The following is a 9,868-nucleotide window of genomic DNA, read 5'->3' on the forward strand; positions in this document are numbered from 1 at the left end:
CAAAATAGAGAATAATGTACTATTGTGTACTTATTATTGCTACTTATAAGCATTGTGGTTCATGAGTGTTCTAGATTAAACAGTACGTGCCTCCAAACATTTATAGATTTTGAGTTTGTGATCTTCCTAACTTTCAGCAATTCATTATAACTTTTTTTTTCGAAATAGGGCAGCCCCAGCCTCTGCATCAGTCGATGCACATACGGCTCTTTAATAAAACAAGTCGTGGTAGAGTATTGCAAAGCAAATCATTATAACTACGCCATGACAGAGTTCTCTTGTTTATAAGATGTTTTGGAAGTGTTGGACAAATAGTATCAGGTATGAGCTGCTCTACAGATACTCCTTTAAAACCTGGATGTGCCTGCAATCATACTGTGAAAATCCGAATAATCTTGTAATCTAGTATTTGACTAAGTAATGTTTGGATGCCTTAGATAGCCTGATCACTTTTATTTTTATATATGTTTCTAGATTAACATTCTTCATTTGCTTTTAATGTTCTCATTTTCTCATTTTGTCAAGCCACATAGGCACACGGCATGCTGCTTCTTCAAGTCAGTTCGGCTTAACAATACTAGTAGTTAGAAGATAGCCACACATTTTGCTTTGTCTGAAAGACAACACTTATTCTTTCAATGCCATTTTGCTAGGTGGTCGGTCATTCAAATAGGGTCTATCTTATATCCGGCACGTAGTGTTGCGAATATTTTCGGCAATTGGCTGAATAGGATGGACAATAAGTTTAAACTACTTATTAGGGTGGGAGCAATTGCCATTATTTAGTTGCTATGCCTATGTAAAAATGATAAGGATTTTCACGATAAAAATTATTCTCTCTTGCAGGTTATCTATCGGTGCACCGCTTTGCTCCATTCTTGATCACCTCTTCAGCGTGCGGAGAACCGGGACCTACTTATGGAGGTTGCTACAAGATTGGAGGATATGGCAAGGGATATTTTTTCCCAACATTGATGGCAGTGTAATCTACGGATTGGCCTTCCATCTTAGTAGGCGTTCATACATAATATGATCAATTTGTACTACACCTTCTATTTTATCTTTTGTAGAGGTTGTGTGCATCCTACTTATGCAGAGTGCAGCGCTTAAACCTTTTAAGTAAAAAAATGCCTTTATCTAAAAAGAAGATAGCCACACATAGGTGCTAAGATTAAGTTTCTGGAAAATATTTTACAGACTTGTATTGAAAAGCCAAGTTATTCTAGTTTGTATTATCAGCATAACTCATACTCCCTCCGGTCGGATTTAATCGACGCCGGAGGGGTACTTGCCAGGTGAAAGTTGAAAGCAACTGTGCGTCAATTAAATCAGTCCCGAGGTAGTACATGTATGATAGCCTAGTAGTTCACATTTATCATGAAACTTTGTTATTTACTTAATGTAAATTAGGATTCAGTAAATCAGGTGGTTATATGATATATATGCATTTAGATTAGTCGGTTCCCTTTAACAATTTCAACCTGAACACTTTGAGCTATCACTTTCACCCCTGAACCCTAAAAAATCAGTCAGGATTTTTTTTCTGGATTTCTTTTGCAAATTTCAAATTGAGTTTTTGAATTTTCAAAATTTCAAAGCTTCACTGTCGCCCGAGCTAACATTAAAAAAAATCCTAACTGCTAAAATGAGCTTTTACATGTTAAATATGTCAATTTTCTCCTACAACTGTTGGTATAGAAGCCGGGGTTACATCAAAAGAAGGTGCATCTACGCGTTAAATACTCCGCGTCGATCACCGCGATTTACATGGACCAACCAATAAGAATCCCCTACAGCTAAGTAAGCTGCAACAGTATTGCCATCTACGGAGTAGTAAAAAAAAAAGAATCAAACCAAAGAATGGCTATCCGCTTCAATTCACCCCCGTCTTGGTGAAAAAAATTTGCCAGGGAGGATGAACGATGCTGTTTTTGCTGACACGGTGATTGATTAAGGAACGCTCTTTACGAGGACCACTGGTCGGGGACGGCAACGAAGTACCTCGACATCGCTTTTCTGAACCTCTTCTTGTACTGGACAGGCGAAATAACAGTGGGCATCTCGTTCTTGGGACCGCCAAGGATGCCCGATGCCTTCACCCAGGTCTCCAGCTGCTTGTCCCAGGTGTACTGTCGCAGGAAGTCGATGATGCCGACCACAAGCTCATTTTTCTCCTCGTCAATGCCAACCAGAAGCGAGTAGTCCATGACATCCAAGGACTGCAAAAAATAAATCATATTGATTAACCACTGCATGTTCTCTAAAATGAGCAGGCAAGATGATGCAAGGTGATCTCAAAACTTATGTTTTAGGTTCGCAATAAGATGTTACTCTAGTGCTACAATCACACTGGTGTCAGAAACAAATGGGACCCATTTCATGGAGAAAACAAGTGCATTCAGAGAAAGGCCAGGAATAACCAGCTGAAACGGTCAGTTCTATTTTTTCTGCTAGCTTGATCGCTCAGGTTTGTGCTCCGGTAAAGGCAAATGAACTGGCTGGCCAAATTGCCAGTTTCATGGGTTCAGTTCGAACCGTTGAACACCCTTACCAGGAAAAAACACCTTCCCTATAGCTAACGGGAGACAGTGGCAAGAAATAGAGTAAGGCTAAACCTACGTAAGTGCTTAATTCTGTTATAATAGATTTCTGTAGCAAAACCATTGTGCTATTATTGTAGTTCTGGAATTGGCTGATGCTTTATCACCTCCTGGAGGTTGTACTATCTCTATTTCCAATATTTCCTGAGCTTGTTTTGTTCTACGCTTGACAACAGAGTATGGATGGTCATAGATATGCACTCAAATTCTTAATCTATCTTTCAATCAATATAAAACAAATCAACTAGGGCTTGTTTGGCAGAGGTGGGAGGAAAGGAGAAATCCAATTTTGCTTGAATCTCAGCATTATCTATTACTCTCAGTTGCTGGTTTAAATCACAATTCTTCTGTTCCAACATATAAGGGCATTGATTTAGTCAGAAGTCAAACCTTACTAAGTTTAACCAAATATATATACAAGAAAACATCATGTTTACAACATTGAATAAATACACTTTGAAGATACATTTTATGATTGATCCATTGATATCGGTTTGGTATGGTAGAGTTTCATATTTTTATCTATGTACTTGACCAAACTTATGAAACGTTGCCTTTTGACTAAATTTATTTTGGAACGGAGGGAGTTATGAATTCAAAAGGTGCTTCCTCTTGCTTCACTTTTGTGATACACATGATGGTTCATTGGTTCTCATATCACGGAAACAAACTTGTGATCAGCTGCTAATAAAATATGGCATTTCAAGAGCTCATACGGATTTCTAAAATTTGGCAGTAAAAGAACAAGATAAATTAGGAGAGTTGCATACCGCAAGAACTGATGTATCATTCCAAACAGCTCTCTCCAACCTTTGCTTAGCCTTACTCCCAACAAATATGGGTTTTGTATGTTGTTCCTCTATGAGATTAGAATCCAATAGTACTTTGTTGTGGCTAGATTTATCTGAATTATACCGTGAACGCACTGAACCTTTCAGATCATAGACCCTCGATATTGTTCTCTGGAAGAAAATGTTCTCCATAACCATTAGGTCCATTTTTACCTCCCGCCCTCCTTTTGTGCCCTTGATGCTAACCTGGATGAAAGCAACACAACAAGTTACAAAAAGCTTGATTCAAAAACAGTGTTGTGGATGAACGTAAAAACTGCAAATGGCGAACCTGATAAAGTCCTAATATTTTGGCCAGGCAAGTTGGGCTTCCAGAAGCCAATGATTGTGTCAAGTGCCGGAAGTAGTGAGGAGCAAACTCAACAAACGAGTCTAGCTCTGTCTTGGTGACTTGTTTAATTATGAATCTATCGTCCATTGTCTTTGCAAAGTAAACATTGCTTTTTCCACCATCAGCACTCCATCTCTTACCGCGACTTAGTGAACGTATGTAATCAATATCACTTGGACAGCATTTCTTTCTAAGTAAGGCAAAGTGCCTTGCAAAATAACAGGTTACTGAAAACTTTGTATTATCAGCAGAAAATGCCTCGTCGTCAAACGAAAACTTGAAGTGGGTTCCTTTGAAATCTGAAGGGGCTTCTCGTGAGGGCAAAGATTTCTGAAGCCCATTATTGCTGACTGCAGCATAATTTGACATATGTTGAAAGCTACATTTTGTATCCAGTTTATCCGTAACTTGCTCAACATATTCTTGTGATGTCATGGCATATGCTACAATACTTGTTGGCTCATCATCGTAGACAGCAACAACAAGGGCACCTTCAGAGCCAATATGAGGCAGCAGCAATCGTGCCCCGTCACTCACCATATGGGAAGCAGACTTGAGATATGTGGGTGCACGAGTAAGAATAACATTTAAGTTTCCTCTTGATCTGGGAGATAATTGAGAAAAAGCCCTACGCATGTTTGTCATCGGATCCTTTACAAGGTTTGTGAAATCTCTAAAGGATTGAGCTGATTTCATTTTCAAGGACAGATGTAATGAAGCAGGCAATAATCCAGTTTGTTCCTGCTCATGCAATCTGAATATAGAATCAAATGAATGGACTCGAGCTGGTGAGATTGCCTTCTTGTAACTTGGATTGTTCACCAAACTATGAGATCCATTTCCACCAGTGGTCAAATCTTGTGCGATGCTGCAGTGTAATTCACTAGATCCGCTCCATGCCATATCTATTTTGTCAGATAAAATAGATGCAAGTGAGGGTAACCTCTCAACCGGCACCTTGATAGAATCCATGGATAGACACTGTCCATTCTCACATACATCGAATTTGCTGAAGACCACGTCAAGATCTCCTGCACCACTCACCAAACCATCCTCCAGACCAATCGGTAAATCTGTGTCAACCAAGATAATCCCATCATCTATCGAGTGGCCCTCTCTAGATAGTAGAGATTTTCTTCGTCCTACTGAGGACCACCATGGACCTGTGGCAGGTTCTTCATGTGTTTCTCCATTCTGTGAAACAGTCTGCAGCAATTCAGATTTATCTTCTTCTACGCAGGTAGCTTGGGGATTTTCTGGATTGGAAGTTTCAGTTCTGGAAATATTGCCATTTGATTTAAGCGAATCTATGTTGCACAACCTGCAGTCCCAAATGTATGCATCTAGGAGGAGACCACGTCTCACACGGTTGAGCTCCAGAGTATCAAAAGTTGATTTCGTGGAATGACCACTCCCCTCCATAACTGGTAGAAGCAAACCCTGCGGAGCAAAATAACAATGATTATAAAATAATACACAAAAATCACTGAAGCCTGAGAGGCTGAGACAAATGAAACAAAACAAAATTAGAGGGCACACCTCATATTCGTTTCTTTCCCTGTTAAGCAAATCCCTCATCTCTATAATCTGACTCTGTATACCTGCTTTTCCTGGTTCATCCAAGGAGACAGAACTCTTTTCAATATTGTTAAGGAAACCATATATCTCCATGTGTAAGGATTCCATTTCATCAAATGCCTACACAAAAATTGTTGCATCATTACATTATCCCTGTTATAAGAATGAGAATGTAGAGTATGGAAATGAATCATTGATCTCTTTAATACGAATATTTAACAGCATACCATGACTGCCTCTCCTTTCACCCAGTCTTGCATACCGTGGCAATCAAAATTCAGCACTGAGGGTGGGAGGTTAACAGATACAGTAGCCATGGGACTATAATGGAAGGCTGCTACCATATTTCCATACCTGCAATGTTTTGTAAAAAGATTAAAACTCCATGATGGGATTGGTTATGAGAGATGAAAACATATAAATGAGCTACATACCCATAGAAACGAAGGCAGTCCCTTTGTAAAGAATGCCCACAGCTCGCAATTCGGTTGGCAGTTGCATGATTCGAAAAGCTGAGCTCTAGAAACTTCCCAAATGATAGACCCCAGGCAGCATCAGACATGGTCACTCTATGTGTTGAAGGTGGCATTCCATCTTTAAACTTGCATTTCATACATCTGTGCCACATCCATATCCTCCCATCATGTTCACCTGGCAACTTTTGGGACAAGAGACGCCTGACACTTATTGTTAGGCTTCCATTCTGGTGCATGTAGCATCTTGCATGTGATTCTGAAGGCTCCTTACACGATGGGCAGCAATATGCCTGAAAAGAAATGCAACAACAGGTAGCAATTTTGGCAAATGGCAAAGGGAAATCTGGTAAAATAGATTGCATAGGTCCATATCAGATATACCTGGTCAAATAAGTTCTCGCGAAGATATCTCCCAAGTGGCTTATCAAAACTGCCATAAAACTTGATGCGGAAGAGGCGAGAACGCTCACATGCTAAGTGTTTGGGGATGCAGATGTTTGAGAGGGAAACTAAGATGCTCTGATGATTGTCAGTAGCAGGTAAGTAGCTACATGAAAGCTTGTTCTGTTCATCCAGGTCTCCTGCTCGAATATTATCAAGTGATACGTTGTTCCCAGTGTTTTCCAAATAACATAATTCCATGGATATCTTGTCCAAGACAGCTTTTTGGCAGACATCACCTGCGACTGAAGAATTGACACGATTAACAGGAGATTCCGGTTCTGTATATTCAGGTACACTTCCCAGGCTTTTCCCATCCAACTGTGATAAAGGTGGTGATATAGAAATACCATCAAATATCTGGTTGATGGTGGCATTGTGTGAATAGTTTTCTACTGCAGCTCTGAGATTATCAGCAGTATCATGATCATCAGATATAGCAGAAATGTGATCTGTACTGGTTAATGCTTCTCGTGCACCTATCGCAGACATTGAAAGAACTCGTGGAACTGTTGCACCTTCATCAGCAAGGAATGATGTCTCAAGGGACAGATGATAAGCAGCAAATACTGCGAGTTGCATTGCACGTTTAATCTTCTTCAATTCTTCCAGAGAAGTTCCCCTCAGCAGAATCTACATAGAAAGTGTCGCACGTTTAGCTCGCACAGTAAGAGAAATTTGCAAAATGGTTTCAGTAAGCAATTAACGTATGGATTCAGTACGGCAAGTAATAAGATCGACAGTGAAGCACACCACATGATTGGAAACATGAAACTAAATGCCAAAAGGAGACAATTTTAACATTGTATCTTCATAAAGTGATATTACCGTGCATCCCAGGCGCTTCAAACAGCCTTCAAAGAACATCAGTGTCTTTGTTGATGGTCTCTTCTCTGGATGTTCTGACCGTGATGATTCTAGAACCTTTTCCACCTTGAACATGTCACACTGCCCTAGCCTTGCTGAAGCGATATTGTCAATCGAGGAGGCAATCTGACCACCTGTGCATCTTGATATTCTCTCCAAAAGTGGCCTCTTCACATTCAGGACTAACGAGACATCTTTCGCTAAGATCTCCTGGGCGTAAGATGAGACGCTTTTCTCAACTATCAGCACATTAGGTCTCCTAGACTCAACCTTTCCAACAATAGTTCGTAGATATTCCTTTTCCTACAGAAAGAACATTTGTCAGCAAGATCACCAACAACATATTTAAATTTCCAGAATGAGCAGACACAAACCTGTTCAAGTATAGTTCCAATTGATTCTAATTTATCAGAAGCTTTCTGGTACTCAACCGCACCTCCTAAAATGAGCAACTTAGCATTCCTGTGCTCGGAGACCATGCGCTTGTGTTTTACATTCTTGGAGCAAACAACTCCTCTTACAAAATTGCTGCACACAAATGTTACACATCAGTACCATACGGGGATCAGTACAAGCATGCAATGTGCAGGAAGAAGACAAGTAAGCGCATACCTATCTGTTGGATTCCCTGATGCTATGCACTTGATCTTCACATAATCACTAGGATCCATGCTGCCGCCTGTCTTGGTGTCAGGTTTCACAAAGTAAGCAGCTTGCCATGCCAACGAGGCCACAATCTCAAGCCAACTTTCTGAATCCTTGTCACTGGCCAACGAAACACCTTCCCCCTCCAGTAACTGTGCAACTAGAGCTTGGAAATGCCTGAATAAATCATTCTGGACACTCTCCTGATAGGATCCCTCGATGACACCATCAACACCAGCTACTTTATTGCAACTGAAGCAACTAGGTGCAAAAGTATTGCTCTTGTCACCAACTTCGTCCTCCTCGTCATCAAATCCAAATAGCCTTGATTCGACATCATCAATCTCATCTTCAGGTGGTGGTGCGCACCAAATATTATCACCAAAATCAAAGATACAAGATGGTCCATGGCTCTCTTGGCAGTTCTCGGCGATGCTAGCATCAGCTAGAACCCGGGCATCATCCGAGTCGGTCGTTGCCATAGCACCAAGACCAGAAGCGTCATTCTGCCTCAGCGCACAAGTTGGACTCTCGGTGGGGCTTGGGGTCACCGATCTGTACATTGAGTTGCTAACACTAACACTAGAATCTGTATCTGAAAAGTCATGTAATATTGAAGTCCCTGGGGCTAAAAACTGGGCCCTGGATTCATGAGCGTCCTCGTCATCCGCTTGCCTGCATCCACAACCACAAACAAGTATTCAGAACTCGTCATCATTAGCCAGAGCTAGACAGCCTGCATCTACTCAAGTCATCGGCTACCTCAACCATCGAATTGACTACTCCCCGAGGTACAGGGACGGGATTCAAAGCCACTCAAAGGTAATTGACCCGACGAGATTTAAAGGTACAGGGAGTACTAAGAGAAGAGTAATCAATAACTGCCTGTCTACTACTACTCGCCAATTCACTTGCATAACATTAAATCTACTAGTAATCCAGTTTACTGTTAGGAACCAAAGAGATTTGTGTTAGTTACCTAATATCGCAGCGTGGAGGAGGAGGGGAGCGCGGAGCGGCGTCGGCTTTGCTCCTGGATCTCGCCTCGGGCGGCCGCAGCGGCGTGGTGGGCTGCTCGACGGGCGACGCCGGGCTGCTCGGCCGCCCCGGCGCGCCCCCGCCTCGCCCCACCTCCTGCTGCTGCCGCCGCCGCCGCGTCTCTATGCGCGCGAGGGCGTCGCCGCCCTTGTGCATGTGGCGCTGCGGGTGGTCGGCGACGAGGGATCTGGCCTTGTCCACCGCGCCCATCGCCGCGAAATCTAGCACGCCCATCCCTATCACGCCACGCTAAAAACTACTAGTAGTACCAGCCGAGTAGAGAAAACTGCCAAGAAAAAAAGGGATGCAGCGGGGAGAACCTAAGCGAAGCGAGGCCGCTGCCCGCGCGGAAGCTTCCTTGCTCTCGAAGCCACCGACCACCCCACGCGCGTCGCGGAACTAACTGGCGTGCCCGGCCCAGCCCCGCGAGGGGAGGGGAGGGGGGCGGTCGGCGACGGAGCGGGGCTCCGGCGAGCAAGGGAGGCGGCGAAGCGGGGTTCAGCCAATGCGGCGGCGGCGGCCGGCTGCCGGAGGACCGGAGCCGGATCGGTACGATTTGGCTGCAGATTTGGGAGACTGGGAGGAGGAGGGCGAGGGCTTGCGTTGGTCGGAGCTGGGAGCTTGGGGATGGAGCAGGCGGCGGCGGCGGAGCGGTGGTGCTTCTTATACGGATGTGGCGATTTGGGAGGGAGATTTGAGAGTTGAGAGTGAATACTGGGATGGGAGGTTAACGGCGAGGCCAGACTGTTCGGTGAAAATACCGTTTTCTCCTTTCCGTTACGCCTCAAAAAGTACTCGCTTTTCTTTCTTTTTTTGAACAATCTTTTTTTGACTCGCTTTTCTTTCTTCATTGGCGGTTAATTGATTGCCAACTTGCTGATTATTAACTGTAATAAAAATGTATACTACATAAAGATATAAACATGGTCTTATCTGTAACACTTAATAACGACCATTTGTTCTTCTTTTTTTCGTAATTGGTTATTATTAGTTGTTCTACCGTACTAAGAAAAATGGGATGAAGATGAACAAAGTCTATCT

The 9,868-nt window shown here is 42.8% G+C and overlaps 1 protein-coding gene across 1 annotated transcript; it reads right to left on the reverse strand.

The window, feature by feature from the left end:
- Positions 1-1,634: 1,634 nt before the first annotated feature.
- Positions 1,635-9,514, reverse strand: LOC127301307 (putative 1-phosphatidylinositol-3-phosphate 5-kinase FAB1C). Its single transcript, XM_051331520.2, has 11 exons — positions 8,769-9,514; positions 7,757-8,464; positions 7,519-7,672; positions 7,106-7,447; positions 6,218-6,910; positions 5,795-6,126; positions 5,588-5,714; positions 5,322-5,480; positions 3,723-5,222; positions 3,371-3,637; positions 1,635-2,219 (listed from the first exon to the last, which is right to left on the reverse strand). Exons 1-11 carry the CDS (start codon positions 9,059-9,061, stop codon positions 1,965-1,967), a joined length of 4,830 nt encoding a protein of 1,609 aa, XP_051187480.1. The 5' UTR covers positions 9,062-9,514; the 3' UTR covers positions 1,635-1,964.
- Positions 9,515-9,868: the final 354 nt, after the last annotated feature.

This window comes from Lolium perenne, chromosome 5, assembly GCF_019359855.2.
Source record: "Lolium perenne isolate Kyuss_39 chromosome 5, Kyuss_2.0, whole genome shotgun sequence".
In the NCBI taxonomy this organism is placed as follows: domain Eukaryota; kingdom Viridiplantae; phylum Streptophyta; class Magnoliopsida; order Poales; family Poaceae; genus Lolium; species Lolium perenne.

Bases quoted from the DNA above. Each gene is read 5' to 3' on its own strand.
- LOC127301307 (XM_051331520.2), bottom strand. From the start codon at position 9,061: ATGGGCGTGCTAGATTTCGCGGCGATGGGCGCGGTGGACAAGGCCAGA. The intron at 5,223-5,321 runs GTGTGCCCTCTA...TTTGCTCCGCAG, and splicing joins GGGAAAGAAACGAATATGAG to GGTTTGCTTCTACCAGTTAT. The intron at 2,220-3,370 runs GTATGCAACTCT...TATTTTTTGCAG, and splicing joins ATGATACATCAGTTCTTGCG to TCCTTGGATGTCATGGACTA.